The sequence below is a fragment of the Nannobrachium achirus genome, assembly GCF_963921795.1.
Source record: "Nannobrachium achirus genome assembly, chromosome: 18".
Classification (NCBI taxonomy): domain Eukaryota; kingdom Metazoa; phylum Chordata; class Actinopteri; order Myctophiformes; family Myctophidae; genus Nannobrachium; species Nannobrachium achirus.
In genome coordinates this window covers 54,237,219-54,256,929 of record NC_137825.1, presented here as the reverse complement: position 1 = coordinate 54,256,929, position 19,711 = coordinate 54,237,219, and the positions used below count along the sequence as shown (strand labels likewise).

The window sequence follows — 19,711 nt, the reverse complement described above, 5'->3', positions numbered from 1 at the left end:
ACAGCCAATTATATTTTATATAGGAGAAAACATTAACGATACAAAATACAATGATGTAATATTAAAAAGACAAGACTTGTTAAATGTTAAAGGCATGGTTTGATGTCGAACTCCTGGTTCAGAAGACAAAGAGCAATATAATTGAGATAATGAATATAAAACATTTAACGTTTGTAGCAGGTGGCGCTCCAGATTGCCTCATGCTGAAAAATCTATGAGACAAATAGGGGCAATTATAGTATTTTTACTCCTCTACAATTATTTGACAACTTTAGCTAGTAGTTACTTCTTTCCTCCCTTTCCTCCAATGCACACCTCGAGGCTTATGTTCTTCATGGTGCGTGCACCGCCACCGTGCAACTTACTTGTGCAAATTAATTGTTGGAAAACTTGCAATAATAATATAGACACTGTCACTGTCTATTTTAACAAGCGATATTATTTTATTTTATGTATTTTTATTTAACTTTTAGGGCTACATAGCGGCGCACCTATCCGACCTGGCGCCCCCCAGGCAAGCAACTCTCTCGCCTGTACGAAAAGCCGGCACTGTGTGTGTGTGTGTGTGTGTGTGTGTGTGTGTGTGTGTGTGTGTGTGTGTGTGTGTTTGTGTGTGTGTGTGTGTGTGTGTGTGTGTGTGTGTGTGTTTGTGTGCGTGCGTGCGTGCGTGCGTGCGTGCGTGCGTGCATGCATGCATTGTGGACGAGCATGTATTTCTGTATTGTTAGTCCTTACCGCTAAAGCATTGTGCAACGGACCGCAGCCACATACTGTAGCAGCCTGCAAGCTACTTCAGGAAGATAGGCCTCCACTCGAGAGGTTTTCACACACATGTGGCCACTGTGTGTGTGACGTGTCAAGATGATTTGGTGGTCTGTTCTTCCTCTCTTGCTGTTCACTGAGTTCTTCCTCTTCCTGTTAATAGCAGTGAACTGTGTATGTGTTTATTTGCTCCAACCACAACCAGTGTTCTCTGCTTTCCCTGAGAGAAAGTGCTGCTTTACAGCAGAGTCAACGTTTTTTTTATTTAATTTTTTAAAGCTGTACTGTATCACTCACGTTATAAAATGTTGCGTTATGTTACAAATATGGACTCAATGCAGTCTGTTACATTATAAACATTTAACAGACAGCGTGGTAGAACAGGGGTCTTCAACTTTTTCATATCAAGGTCCATTATTTATTCTGCATTTGAGCCACGGACCTCCATTTGATGACATTTAGCCTCTCACACCTAAAACTATATTGTTATCATTGGATAATAATACGATTTTGTCCACAATTCCATGCTGGATTGATGTTGGTATACGAAAGGGGAGATAACAGGCAAACGTTGATCAAAATAAAAAATGTTCTAGTGTAGACCAAATGGACCCATTTTGAGAGCATACAATGAAACCAAATGGACCCTTAAACACCCTTTGGGGTTCATTTTACACTCTCAAGAGTTATTACCGTATGTTGGAGGGTGATACAGTATAGTATAGGCCTAAATGACTGTTAGGGTTGTATGCAGGGGTCATCAATGTGTCCGACTAGACTAAGCCTCATCCGTGGCTACATTTTGAGTTAATTGCACTGTACCTCTTAATCTTTTTTCAACCTACTGTACTATAGGTTAAAGTCTTTTCACCAAAAATAGCAGATCTAAAATCACGTTTTAACACATTGTGAGCTTGTAGGGCTGCTTTTTTTTGTTGAACGTTCCCCCCAGAACAGGGATGCTGGGGTTTAAGTGGTTAAACACCAAACAAAAAAGTTATTTTTGTTCGTCCTATAATGGAAACAGATATTCTGAGGTTCCCAAGTTTTCCTCGTTACATACTCAAAGGGAATGATTTACGTATTTATTTACTGTAATATGACATGATATAAATGTAATGCGCTATAATTCAGAGGTGCCGTGGATGAAAAAGTCTGTGTGTGTGTGTGCGTGCGTGCGTGCGTGTGTGAAGGAATTAGTTGGACATTAACAACTCAGTTTGGTAGAAAAATGGTTAAAAGCAAAACAATACATGAAGTGTCATTTTGATTAATCTAGAGAAGACAGTAACATTCAAGATAGTTTACTGTTTGTATTCAATAGCTAACTTTTCGAGGCTCTCATCTCATCCCAAAATGTGTGGAGATTTATGTTATTCCAGACTTGAAAAAGGAGAGACAGAGAAGGAGACACAGGAGAGATGAGGGACGCTGACAGCTATAGGAGTGATTCTTTTCACGTCTAAAAATATTTATTTAGAGAGAATGTTGGTCATTTAAATCATTTTAGAAGTGTTTTTGTCACACAGAGAGAAGGCGTTCCAGAATTTTTACTGTGTCTCTGGGGATGCTGTGTCTTCTGCTGCTGGGTGGGAACATAGGCCAGGCCGTGCACTGTGAGTATTCCATGTCACTAAACTACCACATCACTCACTGAGTATTCCATGTCACTAAACTACCACATCGCTCACTGTGAGTATTCCATGTCACTAAACTACCACATCACTCACTGTGAGTATTCCATGTCACTAAACTACCACATCACTCACTGTGAGTATTCCATGTCACTAAACTACCACATCACTCACTGTGAGTATTCCATGTCACTAAACTACCACATCACTCACTGAGTATTCCATGTCACTAAACTACCACATCACTCACTGTGAGTATTCCATGTCACTAAACTACCACATCACTCACTGTGAGTATTCCATGTCACTAAACTACCACATCACTCACTGTGAGTATTCCATGACACTAAACTACCACATCACTCACTGTGAGTATTCCATGTCACTAAACTACCACATCACTCACTGTGAGTATTCCATGTCACTAAACTACCACATCACTCACTGTGAGTATTCCATGTCACTAAACTACCACATCACTCACTGTGAGTATTCCATGTCACTAAACTACCACATCACTCACTGTGAGTATTCCATGTCACTAAACTACCACATCACTCACTGTGAGTATTCCATGTCACTAAACTACTACATAACTCACTCAAGGAGTTTGTTGACTGACATTTTGTTGTTACAACTACCGTATAAAAGCCACCACAATATTAACCCAAAATGAGACTTCTTGTGTTGTCTAATTGTCATTGTTGCTTTTTGTGGGTATTATTGCAGGCATCTGCAAAGTATGCAGTGTTGACATGTTCTTCTTCTCAAATCAGATTTCCCTCACAGATGCTTTGACCTCATCATGAACGGTATACAACAACTGTGTTTATCTTCACCATTTCTGTCCTTTGCAGATCATTCTCCCAGTAACAGCATGACCAACTACAACAACTTGATGCAGGAGAAGAACCGTCTTCAGACAGCCTACCATACCCTAGAGCAGGAGAATGCCCAGCTGAAGACAAAAGCAATAAATGGTGAACCTTTTTGAAGGAATATTAATTTGTGTATTATTATTGATATTTTGTTTATTATCAGAGATGTATTGGGTCCCACAATATAGCTGTTACTTATGTAATCATAATGTAAACCACATTGTTTATGCAGTGGGTGCATATAGTCTGTCTTCCCTTGGTCAGGCCTTGGCGGCCTTTCACTATTGCTGAGTCTGTACCTAGTCGAGGCTTTCCTATGTTTTGGGTCATTCACTGTGCTCAGGTATTCTGCCAATGTATATTCTCTTTTAGTGAGAGCATTCCATTTTGCTTTATGTTTTGCTGGTTTAGTCCAATGGGTTTTCCATCTGGTAGTTGTGCTTGTGTTTGTGCGCAGAGACCCTGGGCCAGCTGACTGAGGGAGCCACCCTGTAGGTTTTCTCTGTAACACTTTATATTAAGGTCGCCTTTATAATGCATTATAAGCTCATTTATAATGCATTATAAAGCGCTTATAATATATATATATAATATATATAATCATGTATAACAGCTTATAACAGCTTATAACCACGTTTATAATGCATTATAAGTGCATGGTTATAATGCATTATTGTGCAAAGCGGAACAGCACATTATAACTACCATAACTTACTTAGAGAAGTGCTATAATGTGTCATAATTCCTTATAACCAATGTGTTTATTAAATATAATAATCATCAATAATATGCTATAGCATGACTTTGAGACCTTTAAGTAATGTGACAACATTCTTTTATAGTTATTAGTAATAATATCATACTATAATACCTTATAGCACAACATAGTGACCTTCAAGTAAAGTGACAACATTAATGAATGGTTATTAGCAGTTGTATCATTTTATAATACCCGAAAACATTACTTTTACTTTAAGTTAAGTGACATTAATTATTAAGACAAAGGAATTCCCAAAGACATTTATTTCACGGATTGGCATAGGCTATCTCAAATATGGCATGTGAGGTAAATACAAGTGTCTAAACTACACAACAAAGTGTACTGGAAATAGAGGTAAACAGTTGCTTTTACTAGCTTTGCAGTGTGAAACTCTAAAATGACTCAGAAATGAGAATGATATACAACATTATGCAAATAAAAATTATCCTACGCATGTTGTATCGCTACACAATAACAGAGAAATAGTATGAGTCCTACACAACAGACCATAAGTGTGTCTACATGTCAGCATTACAATGACTTTTAAACATACTAAAACAACAAAATAAAAACAAACTGTAACATGAATTAGCAGGCCTAGTTTGCATGGCTACATAGTTAGCATACTAGTAAGACACCTCAGGGTGACATAAGGGCGAGGTCGCGTCAATATTTGGCCATCTGGCCAGTGATGTATGGGACCAGTTACTCATATATGGAGACCCCTGCATGATAGTCAACAATGTTGTGTCAAAACATGCGCATATATGGGCATTACCAATATGGGCATTCTCAGATATGTCCTTAAAGGTGATACACCATAAAATTTCACTTTTCCTATTTTAAAACCTTTTTTTGGGGTCCCACTAGCACCTTCTATCCTCACAAAGTCCCATTTCTGACGACCGTTGTGTCTTTCTCTGGTTTTGGGAAGGCGGAGGTTAAAAGCATCCCACGGGTTCTCAAAACAGGCTGTTCAGATTTGCTGCCGTCGCTGCCGTCATTGACGGCCGTTTTTGAAGGATTTTTTTTTTTTTTTTTTTACTTTTTTTTTTCAAAAACTTTTTTTTTTTCAAAAAAAAAATCAAAAAGATTTTGGGGGGGCGGCGCAGTTCAGGCCAAAGGTGGTACTGCAGCTGAAAATGCTCTGAGAGCCATTCAAAATGAGAGAGGTGGTAAATTTAGCCTCAAACCTTTTGAAAAACGTTTTTGGGACATAAACAATATGACATAAATACTTTTTAAATGCATGGTGTATCACCTTTAATATTGATAACATAATATCCTTAATAATGTCTTAATGTGTTGATAATATAGGAATCTCCATATATGGGCATAACACGTATGCATTTGCTTCCTTGCTAGTATTCATTTTTCATGTTTATAACTTCAAATTGCAGTACTTGTGAACCCATTGTTAGATTCATAGGCTTTTGTAAAGCTACTGACTGAATAGAATAATTTCTCCGATTTGAGGTATAGTGCAGTATTTTGGCTACAGAAACAGTAATTCTCAAGATGAGAAGATCATCTTGGGCTCAAATTGAAGCTTATGAAGAGGAGAAGCAATTATATTCACAATAAACTGCTTGAAAATGATCATATTTGATGAGAATGTGTCAAGCGGACAGCATTTTCTTTGTGTTTCTGGGGATGGTGATGGTGGGTGATATCTTAAATGACATTGGTAGCAAGCACTAGAATCCTATTTTGCTACTTACCCCTATGTGTCAGGATACTCCAAACCGAATTTCATATGTGTGTGACAATGTATGTAATTTTAGTGAATTATTCTATACATTTACATCATTTCGCCAGTGACAACTAACCCTAACCCAAAAAATGGGTTTGCGGGCCCCTGAGACCAAACGGCCCGAGTTGGGGGTGTTCACTATGAACTTATGATGGCCCAAGGTATATGCTAACATGAAATAATAGTGAAAATAATTTAGCAGAAAACATTATGAGGGCTGGGGTTGTCTCCTGGACTAGTATAGTGGACTGGTGATGCTTGCTGACCGTGCAGTGCGGTGATAGCGATTTTGATAATTATAATGAATGAAATAAGCATAAACACCCAATGTGAAGTGAGCGGTGGTCGTGCTTGCATAACGTAATTGGTGATGTAATATGGCTACACACACACACACACATATTGCTATGGCAAAACGCTAAGGAAAACACATTGCTATGGCAAAACGCTGAGGAAAAGTGCCTACAGATAATAATTGGTGATGTAATATGATGTAATATGGCTACAACACACACACACACACACACACACACACACACACACACACACACACACACACATATTGCTATGGCAAAACGCTGAGGAAAACACATTGCTATGGCAAAACGCTGAGGAAAAGTGGCTACAGATAATAATTGGTGATGTAATATGATGTAATATGGCTACACACACACACATATTGCTATGGCAAAACGCTGAGGAAAAGTGGCTACAGACACACGCACAGCCACTCTATGGAGCGGTTTACCACCGCTCAAAAATATGGACGGTGTTAAGCCATTGGTTTCTATGCTGCGAAAATGGCGCTTTTTTGTCCCTTGTACGGGTGCCGCCAACATTGTAGAAATCAACGTTCATTGGTAGAAATGGTACCATCTCGAATGCTGCCAATGGTCACATGCAACTGCAGGGATACTTGGGAGAATGTGGTGTTGAGCTTTCAAAATAAAGCACACGAAGAAGAACCATCACAAGCCTATGATCACAAGCCCCTCCTACAGCATACCCTGCTATAACATCAAATATAACATAAATTGGACCATATTTTCACAAAACACATATCATGACGATTGAAACAAGGCTTTCAACAGGAACCGGCATAAAGTACTTATGACAATGTTTATTAAGGTAAGAAAATCAAATTTAAAAGTTTGGGGGAATAGAATGGAATCCTATGGAGAACATGTTGCTTCTGGTGCCAGAACAGCGCAACTAGCGGCCAATCATAGGAACTTTCAGTTCCATGTTGCTTCATTTTAAATCCTGACGCCTGCCCCCCTGTTGGGTACATATATTTTTATATGCACAGAATTACGATTAATATAAATTTTATGTGGAGGCCACAAGGATCCGTGGCACCCATTGGCCACCCAGAGACCACGTCCCCCTTCACAGTCAGTAAAGGCATGGTCAGGGTCCATGTTTCTCTGTGTTGTCGGTAAGACGCTTCTGCCGTCGCCCCAACGTCACAATGCGAAAGTCTCGGCAGAAAGAGTCTTAATGTAAGGCTAAACAAGATGCATCTGATCACTCACCCTTGGGCTTATGCTGTTACAAACAGGTAAACCATTTTGAGTCTTTTAGCAAGCCTACTTGCACACTTGCACAGTAAATAAGTATGTAACTTTTAACATGCAGCAGCATAAGGAAATGTACACATTTCTGACACATTGTGGCTGTGAAGCCTGGTTTAGAATCTACAGAAGGCTATAGCAATGTTTCCCAAGCTTTTTCAGGGTATCAATGTTTTTTTAGGTGACCCATATACTGTATCTATATCTATATGTACAGTATCTCTGTCTGTCTGTCTGTCTGTCTGTCTGTCTGTCTGTCTGTCTGTCTGTCTGTCTGTCTGTCTGTCTGTCTGTCTGTCTCTCTGTGTATCTGCCAGTGTGCCAGTGATCACTCCCCAGTGCCAACATGGGGTTGCCTAAGGTTGCCTACCCTTGAACTATACCATTATGGGCTCTAATAGGGGTGAAGCTATGTCACTCTCACCTGTTTAATGCCAATGCTGTAGGTGTATCTGTAGGCCTATGTATTGCGTATTTTCTACATGGGTGGGGGGGAGCAAGAAGAAACAGACAAAATGTCTACATCTACACATTATTTACACATCTTAGGCTGGTTGTCGCTGCCCTCTTGTGGTTGAAACTATCAACAACTCCTACCAGTGTGGAAATGAATTACATCTGCTTTAATTTCTACTCTTTTTGTTTATAATACTATAGAGCATCGCAGCGGAAGTGGTTTACTGGTGCCACTTAAAAATCATCATTCATTTTCCCCATAGACTTTTACAAAAATATTTATAACAATTATGTTAAGCCTAGAACCAAGCCATCCAGGATGGCAGTGAATCAATCATACAACCTTTGATCCTATGTGAAAATATATTTTTATATACACCAAGGAGACTGGAGTTCAATAATATTTTTAGGTTTTTGTCGCATTCCTAAGACAAAAATGTGATAACAATAAATGTACCATCATTGATTCCGGATGGGGACCCAAATCGATTCGGGTCCCCATCCGGAATCAATGGGGGTAAATGTACGCAAATCTAATTTTTGTCTTAGGAATGCGACAAAAAACTAAAAATATTATAGAACTCTAGTCTCCATGGACTGACTAATCAATAGAAAAAAAGTCATTTTGGGGGTGAACTACTCCTTTAATACTTGTCACATTAAACAGACTAGTAGTTTGTTGTAGCCACATACAGACATAGAGCTATATCTTCGTTCATCCCTAAACTTCATGGACGAAAATAGGGACCATAATAACAAACTTCTGTGCATCACAAACTACTGAGTAATGCTGGTATAGGACTACTGCAGGTCTCTGATATTATCACAGATCTTCACCTACACTCTAAGAAAGAATTCTGTGACCGAGTAAATAGCACTATTAGAAAAAGTTATATTTACTCAATAAAATCACTGAATATCATGTATGTGATTGTTTGAGTAGGTCACACCAAACAAAATGAGTAAAAATCCAACTGTTCTTTTTGAGTTAGATGTACATATATTATTTGAGTTAATTTCATGAGAATAAATTAGTATTTGACCAACTGATTTTATTCATGAATTATACTCAATTTGTTTTGGTAATTTTCCTTCATAATATTTGAGTATGGAGTACTTATATGGATCAATTTAAAAAGACCCTTAATTATTATTCATTCCAACTTAATAATCTTTCATCTCTCACAACAACTTAAACAATTGAGTAGATATGACTAAGATTCAAAATTGTACACAAGGGTTCATGGGAAAGTTCTACTGGAACATTCTGTCAACAAACAGCAGCAGCACACATCTTCTTCAACAAGAAACCTGGAGAGTGTTTGCAAATATTGGTAAGTAGATTTACTGTATCTTTGTGCATATAGGCTACACAAATGTATTGGGTATAACTTATGTTCTTTACAAAGGTTTGCAGCTAGTTAAGGTTACAGTGAGAGGAATGTGCAAGCCCTCTAGTCATTGTGACTTTTTGCATTTATTACAAGCTATGCACAGCTGCATACAATGGTGTGTACAATGAAGATAAAATGCACAGGTATAGGCCTACATTATTATCTACATGTCTTCTTTTTTACTCTCTTCCCCTCATCTCTGTCTTCCAGGTTAGTGCAAAGTTCAGGATGATCACCACACTGAATCTTGAGCCAAAATGTATGGCAATGTTGGACTTCTATACCCCGAAACTACTGTCCATGTTCCAGTCCAAGAAGGGCAGTTTGGGCACAAATGAGTATTGTACTTCAGGTATGAAACTTTCATTTACTCTAACTGCTTTAATTATATTTCACCTGGCTAATGACAATAATTACTATATTAATTTATGCTAAACTCATCTTTATCCCCTGCAACTCTCTCTCTCCTGATTATTCATTTCTAAATGTATGTCTTAATAGCTACTAAGGACAGTCTCCCAGCTTCCGTTGCTAAAACTGGGTTGTGGAAACAATTGTATTGCCAAAGTTTATGTTAGTTATGAAAGTGCAGTCATACTTTTTCTTTATTGTTCAAATAATTATTTTTCTATTCTGCAGAGAGGAATCCCCAATCAACGAACACGAGAGGTCATCATCCGATGTCTCATCGACCATCTGGAAGAAGATAGTGTCAAGATCAAGGACTTTCAAGTTAGTAAATTAAATGTTTTGACGTTTTAATGTCATCGTGGATGAGACCATCACATGCAAAGGAACAGCATAGTGATGTCCAGAGAATGAGGTTGTGACATTGGCTGAATGGCTGTTGCATCCGTTGCATGTCTGGTCCAACTGATTCAAGATTATGCCCAGGGCTGCATGTGTGGAGACAGCTAGGATTGCTCAATGTGTGTCTGTGTGTCTTGTAACATTTAGCCTGAAAGTGAGCTCTAAACAATTATCTTCACAATGTGTGCAGGAAGGAAGCTGCTGGTGCACCTGTCAGAGTAGAAGAGAAGTTGACAGAGGAGGTGATGATGAAGATGAAGATCTACCTGCTGCAGAACCAAGAGGACTCAATGAATGAACCTACTGATGTAGGTATTGTGATTAAGGGCATCACTGCCCTCAACAATCTTGGGGGTCTGCTGCTATCTGTTGGGACTGTTCTATGCCTTTAATCTGAGATACCCCAAGAACCTCAGATATGGTCTTGAGATGTTCCAAAAAGTACTAGTTGAGTTGGATCCTGGACACCTTTCAGCCAAAGTTCAGAGACTGAAAAAATTTCTGCTTGCCGACTACTGTTCAGCAAGATGCTCTCAGAAAGTGGGTATAACCTACTGAAAGTGGATTTATTGTCAAAACAGCATTTTTGCAATGGTATTTGTTGCTGATAGTAATTAGTTAATGTAAAGTGTTTGTTTCTGGTGCATTCGAGTCATAATGCAAACAGGTCAGTTTAGCATATAGACATTACACGTGTGCATAGTCAATATGTTTAAATGTTGAGCTACTGTAAATGCTTATTTATTATTTCATATTCCAAGTTGTGATTTTCTTTCATGCCAAATGGCCTCTGACTGTCTTTAATGTATTTTGTGGTTATGACTTACTGTTCATTTGATGGGCTCATTGTTCTTATGGTGCATAATGTTTGACAGACTGCTTACTTACAGTATGCACAGTTCAATTAGAGGTACTTATATACAGTATTGTGAACACACACTGCTCTTTAGTAAACAGAATTGTCAGGGAAAGTGTCAGGGATACCCCTTTCCTGATCATTATCTTTAAACATATTGTTTTTGCAGGCATTGTTGCATGTCATTTACATACTAAAGTATGTTGAATGTTCATACTTGATGTGGTGTTACACTGGTCAAAATTAGTTGATTAAAAACATAATTATCTGCATAATTATTTCATGTGTATTCATTTGACATCATGTACTCCTGGAGTAAAAGGTAAAGTAAATGAAAGGGGTAAATGGTACTATATGAATTAAATCAATAAAAGTAAATGAATAAAGTAAATGTGACATATTTGTTTTGTTAAATCATACTCTAATATTCAATTAGATCTACTTAATATTTCAATGTATTTACTTGTAGTCTTTTGTGGCATTGACTGAATAATTTAATTATATCTACTCAATTTCTTTAGGTCATTGTACTCAATTTTAGTTGTTAATAAGTACGTAAAAGTTTTGGTTACTTTTACTCAAATTAATTGAGTATCATCTACCTGATTTCATAACAGTAATATTTACTCAATATTTTTGAGTGTAAAAATGTTTCACCAATAAAATTGAGTAGAGCCTAGTTTTTGTTTTTAGAGTGTACAGTAATAGATCTAATTTCATCTAGTGGACAGTGTATCCAATCCTGTGCAGACACACCCATGCCTAGGCCTACACCACTCACCAGAACCAAGAACGGGTGTTTTTGATGAATCTATCATGGAGTTTGAAGTGTATAGGAAGGGGCCGTATCTGATAAAATGAATATAAATATCTAAATGAGTCTCGGGTGTTCCCAAAAGCAATAGAATGACCGATAAAATGACCAAAAGCTTTTTTGGAAAGTGAAATATCCCTTTAAAATAATAATGCAGTAATGGGGTTAGGGTTAGATGGTTAGGGTAAAGATAGCCTCGGAAACCCAGACTTTTATTTTGGCAATAGGAAGAAAAAATAAAGGGTAAAGATAATGATAAAGATAATACTTCTCAAAAGTCTTATTTCCACACAAACACTTTTCAACACTATTCCTCAGAGGTGAGGATCATAGCCTAAATCAAAGGGTGGTAAAGGTATGAACAGTTAAACTAACACACTGCTCCTAATACACATGCATGATGGAATGTGTTTAATGGTTACATTAGTTTTCTACCTGTTGTCTCAGGATATGCTTTGAGATGTTACGTGTGCGACCTGGAAGCTGGAATAACCTGCACGGATCAAATAAAGAAATGTCCCAACAGCTCTGATAAATGTGCGGCTATAACAGCCAGAGTCTATGCTGGTATGTAACAGAAACAGAGGTATAACCTCTGCATTTTATTTTTGTGAGGTAAAACTCTGTCGTAGATTACAGTATCTTTCTGGTATGATTAAGACATTATTTGGCAGAGATTGCTTGTTTTGTTTTTTTTAGGTCCGGTTGACTACGTGGATTGGACTGAGAAGAAATGCGTGCCAGATGATGAGTGTGTTACTGGGTCATTACGTTTTAAACAAGGAATACATTTCTCCCAGTGTTGTAGCACTGACCTCTGCAACTTGATCAAACGTAAGTCTACATTAAAACCATCTGTTGAGTGTTTTAATTCACTGGTTCCCAAACAGTGGGTCGGGACCCATTTGTGGGTCGCAGACACTTTTTGATGTGACCTTTAATTTTTTTGATCCCTAGATTTTGTCGACATTTAAAAAAAATATTCCCTCAAAATCTAAGATTTTCATGAATTAAAAGATTTTTCGTAGTAATTAATTAAATAAATAAACAAAGAAATTCCATAAATAAGAAAACAAATCGAATGTTTAAGAAGTAGTGAAAATAGTCAATCTACAAGCTCATTTCGCAGCATGTTGTGAGCTTGTACTGTAGATCTGCTGTTTTCACTAGTTTGGGTCCCGGGAAAACGTCAAATTTTTCTCAACCTGAAAAGTTTGGGAACCACTGTTTTAATCTATGTTTGATAAACTCTATAACCACTGTAAATATACATGATAAACTCTATAACACTGTACATATAAATGATAAACTCTATAACACTGTACATATGAATGATAAACTCTATAACACTGTACATATGAATGATAAACTCTATAACACTGTACATATGAATGATAAACTCTATAACACTGTACATATGAATGATAAACTCTATAACACTGTACATATGAATGATAAACTCTATAACACTGTACATATGAATGATAAACTCTATAACACTGTACATATGAATGATAAACTCTATAACACTGTACATATGAATGATAAACTCTATAATACTGTACATATGAATGATAAACTCTATAACACTGTACATATAAATGATAAACTCTATAACACTGTACATATGAATGATAAACTCTATAACCACTGTACATATAAATGATAAACTCTATAACACTGTACATATGAATGATAAACTTTATAACACTGTACATATAAATGATAAACTCTATAACACTGTACATATGAATGATAAACTCTATAACACTGTACATATGAATGATAAACTCTATAACACTGTACATATAAATGATAAACTCTATAACACTGTACATATGAATGAAAAACTCTATAACACTGTACATATGAATGATAAACTCTATAATACTGTACATATGAATGATAAACTCTATAACACTGTACATATAAATGATAAACTCTATAACACTGTACATATGAATGATAAACTCTATAACACTGTACATATGAATGATAAACTCTATAACCACTGTACATATGAATGATAAACTCTATAACCACTGTACATATGAATGATAAACTCTATAACACTGTACATATAAATGATAAACTCTATAACACTGTACATATGAATGATAAACTCTATAACACTGTACATATGAATGATACACTCTATAACACTGTACATATGAATGATAAACTCTATAACCACTGTACATATAAATGATAAACTCTATAACACTGTACATATGAATGAGGAAAAGTCAAGATATTCATGAAGACCTATAGTACCTCCAAGGTGTATTTACATTTTATACATTTAACCCTTACAGCTCCTGTCAACGCTACTCCCAACGGTTTGAAGTGCTACGCTTGTGACGACAGTGACGACTGCTCCCACATTATTTCATGTGTTGCTGATCAGGATCACTGCTACTCCGGTAATAAGATGATGAATTTATATGATGCTTCTCCTTTTCACCCAAATAGTTCACATTGTGTGTGTCAGTTTTCTATATCACTGGTTCTCAAACCTCCTTTAATAGTGGAGTATTAAGATTTATATATCTTTTGGTTTGTTTTGTCACAGGGACAGAAGGAAAGGTGGATACCATTGTGGGCTGTGCCTCAAAGAGCATTTGTGATCATTATGGAGATGATAGCTGCTGTGAAGGTGACTTGTGCAACAATGCTGATGTTAGGGCTCCTCTTTTTTGTTACGCATGCGACCTGGAAGTTGGATCACCCTGCACTGAAATAAAGAAATGTCCCAACAGCTCTGATAAATGTGCGGCAACAACAAACAGAGTATATTTTGCCGGTATGTAACAGAAACAGAGGTATAACCTCTGCATTTTATTTTTGTAAAGTAAAACTCTGTCGTAGATTACAGTATCTTTCTGGTATGATTAAGAAATTATTTGGCAGAGATGTAATATATATCTTGTTTTTTTCTTTAGGTCGTGGATACTTGGATATTACTCAGAAGAAATGCGTGCCAGATGATGAGTGTGTTACTTGGTCAATGCGTTTTAAAAAAGGAATATATTTCTCCCAGTGTTGTAGCACTGACCTCTGCAACTTGATCAAACGTAAGTTACTGCATTATAACCATCTGTTGAGTGTTTTAATCCACTGGTTCCCAAACAGTGGGTCGGGACCCATTTGTGGGTTGCGGACACTTTTTTATGGGACCTTTAATTTTTTGATCCCTAGATTTTGTGCATTGCCGGGCCTCGACCCGACCCGACGCACGGTTTTCCGAAACCGGCGCAAAACGTTCGGAATCTCCTTATGCGGAGCTGATTGTTGACATCAGGCTGTTCCGGAGGAAATCGGCGCAAACGCTGACTCATTGTGACATCACTTCATAACCCACCGGCTTCAAATTCGGCATACGCGTTTCCCGCCGCAGCAGGGAGTGCAGTGCCTGGCCTCGACCCCACCCAATACGCGATTTTCCGGAACCGGCGCGAAAGGTTTGGATTCTCCGTATGCGCTGATGTCCGCTAGGCAATAACCGAACAACGGGTATGATGGGTATTGCCTAAGAACCGGGGGGCATCATTCCCCACGGGTGGCAAAGCAAGCAGGCTGCGTATTATTGCAGGGTCCTTAGACAGACGGATACAGAGATATCCATATATAGGCATAAAATGGACGCAGACAGAAATATATCTTCATATATGGGCATAAATGGACACAGGCAAACAGATAAATGGGGTTTGCGTTAAAGAGCGGGGCATTCATTCCTATTATGACGATTGGCTGCCCGAAGGGGCAGAGATCTCCATATATGGGCATAAAATGGACGCAGACAGACAGATATCTCCATATATGGGGATGATATCTCCATATATGGGCATACATGGACACAGGCAAACAGATGGTCAAAACGGGTCCTATGACAACAGGTATAATGGGGTTTGCATTAAAGGATGGGGCATTCATTCCCTATTTACATTGTTCCTGAGGAGGCCGGCACCGGACTAGACGCTTGGCCGCCCGAAGGGTAGAGATCTCCATATATGGGCATAAAAGGGACACAGAAGACAGATACAGAGATCTCCATATATGGGCATAACATGGACGCAGACAGACAGATATCTCCATATATGGGCATAAATGGACACAAGCAAACAGATGGTCAAAACAGATCGTATGACAACAGGTATAATGGGGTTTGCATTAAAGGGTGGGGCATTCATTCCCTATTTACATCGTTCCCGAGTCGGGCGGTCCTCGACTAGATGCTCGGCCGCCCGTCAGGCAAATACAGGGATCTCCATATATGAGCATAAAATGGACGCAGACAGACATATATCTCCATATATGGGCATAAATATACACAAGCAAACAGATGGTCAAAACGGGTCCTATGACAACAGGTATAATGGGGTTTGCATTAAAGGGTGGGGCATTCATTCCCTATTTACATCGTTCCCGAGTTGGCCTGTGTGTGCTCGGGCCCTAAATAAACAAAGAAAATCCATAAATAAGAAAACAAATCAAATGTTTAAGAAGTAGTGAAAACAGTCAAACTACAAGCTCATTTCGCAGCACATCATGAGCTTGTAGATCTGATGTTTTCTCTAGTTTGAGTCCCAGGCAAACGTCAACTTTTTCGACCTGAAGTTGGGAACGACTGTTTTAATCTACGTTTGATAAACTCTATAACCACTGTACATACACATGATAAACTCTATAACACTGTACATATGAATGATAAACTCTATAACACTGTACATATGAATGAGGCAAAGTCAAGATATTCATGAAGACCCATAGTACCTCCAAGGTGTATTTACATTTTATACATTTAACCCTTACAGCTCCTGTCAACGCTACTCGCAACGGTTTGAAGTGCTACGCTTGTGACGACAGTGACGACTGCTCCCACATTATTTCATGTGTTGCTGATCAGGATCACTGCTTTTCAAACACCGGTAATAAGATGATGAATTTATATGATGCTTCTCCTTTTCACCCAAATAGTTCACATTGTGTGTGTCAGTTTTCTATATCACTGGTTCTCAAACCTCCTTTAATAGTGGAGTATTAAGATTTATATATCTTTTGGTTTGTTTTGTCACAGAGACAGACAGCGAAGGAAAGGTGGATACCAATGTGGGCTCACTGGGCTGTGCCTCAAAGAGCATTTGTGATCATGATGGAGACGATGTCTGCTGTGAAGGTGACTTGTGCAACAATGCTGATGTTCGGGGCCCTCTTTTTTGTTACGAGTGCGACCCGGGAGACCCGGGAGATGGATCACCCTGCACTGATGAAATAAAGAAATGTCCCAACAGCTCTGATAAATGTGCGGCTATAACATTCAGAGAATATGCTGGTATGTAACAGAAACAGAGGTATAACCTCTGCATTTTATTTTTGTGAGGTAAAACTCTGTCATAGATTACAGTATCTTTCTGGTATGATTAAGAAATTATTTGGCAGAGATTTAATATCTTGCTTGTTTGTTTTCTTTAGGTCCGGTTGACTACGTGGATTTTACTGAGAAGAAATGTGTGCCAGAAGATGATGAGTGTTTTACCGGGTCAATGCGTATTAAACAAGTACTGTATTTCTCCCAGTGTTGTAGCACTGACCTCTGCAACGTGAAATGTAAGTAACTACATTATAACCATCTGTTGAGTGTTTTAATCCACTGGTTCCCAAACTGTGGGTCGGGACCCATTTGTGGGTCGCAGACACTTTTTTATGGGACCTTTAATTTTTTGTTCCCTAGACTTTGTCGACATTTTCAAAAAATATTCCCTCAAAATCTATCAAAAGATTTTCATGAGTTAAAAGATTTTTCGAAGTAATAAATTAAATACATAAACAAAGAAATTCCATAAATTAGAAAACAAATCGAATGTTTAAGAAGTAGTGAAAATAGTCAATACAAGCTCATTTCGCAGCATGTTGTGAGCTTGTAGATCTGCTGTTTTCACTAGTTTGGGTCCCGGGCAAACGTCTAATTTCTCTCAACCTGAAAAGTTTGGGAACCACTGTTTTAATCTATGTTTGATAAACTCTATAACCACTGTACATATAAATGATAAACTCTATAACACTGTACATATAAATGATAAACTCTATAACACTGTACATATGAATGAGGAAAAGTCAAGATATTCATGAAGACCCATGGTACCTCCAAGGTGTATTTACATTTTATACATTTAAACCTTACAGCTCCTGTCAACGCTACTCCCAACGGTTTGAAGTGCTACACTTGTGAAGGTGACGACTGCTCCCACATTGTTCCATGTGTTGCTGATCAGGATCACTGCTACCCCGGTAATAAGATGATGAATTTATATGATGCTTCTCCTTTTCATCCAAATAGTTCACATTGTGTGTGTCAGTTTTCTATAATATCACTGGTTCTCAAACCTCCTTTAATAGTGGAGTATTTATTACATTTTGTTTTGTTTTGTCACAGAGACAGACAGCGAAGGAATGGTAGAGACCGATGCGGGCTGCATCTCAAAGAGCTTTTGTGATCATCATGATGGAGACGTTAGCTGCTGTGAAGGTGACTTGTGCAACGATGCTCATTTTAGGGCTAAAAGGTCTGGAAGCACTGCTGTCACCCCTATAATCACTGCTATCCTGGCATCACTGCTATTGGTCCTATAATCACTGCCGTTACAAGTGTTACTCTTAATCCTACAAGTACTGTTGTTAAATCTACAAGTCTGGCCAGAGAGCCAATCCTGGTAGATTAAACAAAAAAGTCTATTTCCATGCATTTGATGTATTATACATGAAATGCATGGAAATCTATAGGATCATTGGTAAACCAAGAATCTATCATCAGTCTAACAATAGAATAATAACCAAATAAATATAAATATTCATTCCTAAAATGTATTTCTCATGGCTCACCAGTAAAGTCCTGAAAATTCATACATGCATGTGTTTTTTTAAATAACCTGGACACGTAGGTTTATCAGTATAATGTGTAAGGATTTCTAACTGCTTGTTCCTTGTGTTGTTTCATTCTTTATGTGAACAAACGGCTGTTTTAATGCTTTTATATTTTATTATTTCTGTAGAGACCTGCTTACATTTGGTCATGTGAACAAAATACCATTTATTGGTCTTTAAATATAACATCAATACACTGTATAATACTGTAACACTGTAATCAATACAGTGCATGCATGCAATGTTGTTACTAGGCTAATATACTGTAGCATTGTAGTTAGCACACACACACACACACACACACACACACACACACACACACACACACACACACACACACACACACACACACACACACACACACACACACACACACACACACACACACACACACACACACACACACACACACACACACACACACACACACACACACACCTTTGTATTTACATTAGGCCTACATTATGTGTTTTGTTCATAAATACATGCTGTCCTTCACAAATAAACAAACAAATGAATGAAATATGTTTTTTTTTTTTCAACCTTTATCTAATTCTCGTAAGACACACCAAGGGCTTGGACCTTCTTGCAACGGTGCCTAGATTACAACGACGACGAGACAAAACACTAGAAAAAACAGAATACGTAAATTAATAAAATAACATGATTAAGAGAAAGTTTTGATCACATGATTTATCAACATCAATTAACACTATGTATATTTATTTTATTTGAACTGTGTTCTTTTTCTTCTTGTCTCTCCTGCTCCACCCTACGTCCTCTCTACAAATGATGGAGCATACTTGAAAATAATATTAATCCCCCCCCCCCCTTTACTATCCAAATTAAATTATAGACTTGTTACATGTTGAGTTTTAATAATACTAAATTATGTACTTATTCTATGTTTGCATTAAACCAATTAACAGCCTAATTAGATAGTTTATTTTGATGGTTTTCATTCATTATTAACTCATTCCCTGCCAGGCCCGATAGTCCCGAGATTATTCCAATGTCTTTCCCCGCCAGGCCCGATAGTCCCGAGAATTAAAAAAAAAAAAAAAAAATCAAAAAAAAAAATTTTCAAAAAAAAAATTTG

At 37.7% G+C, this 19,711-nt stretch overlaps 1 protein-coding gene across 1 annotated transcript in view; it reads left to right on the top strand.

Moving 5' to 3' along the window:
• LOC308303185 (uncharacterized protein) overlaps nt 1–17,031 on the top strand; it is a gene marked incomplete at its 3' end in the record, with an annotated part of 28,702 nt that extends 11,671 nt beyond the window's left edge. Inside the window, exons 4-7 of the mRNA XM_080747509.1 lie at nt 14,007–14,114; nt 14,264–14,347; nt 16,506–16,619; nt 16,769–17,031. Of these exons, the coding sequence (XP_080603635.1) occupies nt 14,007–14,114; nt 14,264–14,347; nt 16,506–16,619; nt 16,769–17,031 (569 nt within the window). The remainder of the gene's footprint in view (nt 1–14,006; nt 14,115–14,263; nt 14,348–16,505; nt 16,620–16,768) is intronic.
• Nucleotides 17,032–19,711: the final 2,680 nt, after the last annotated feature.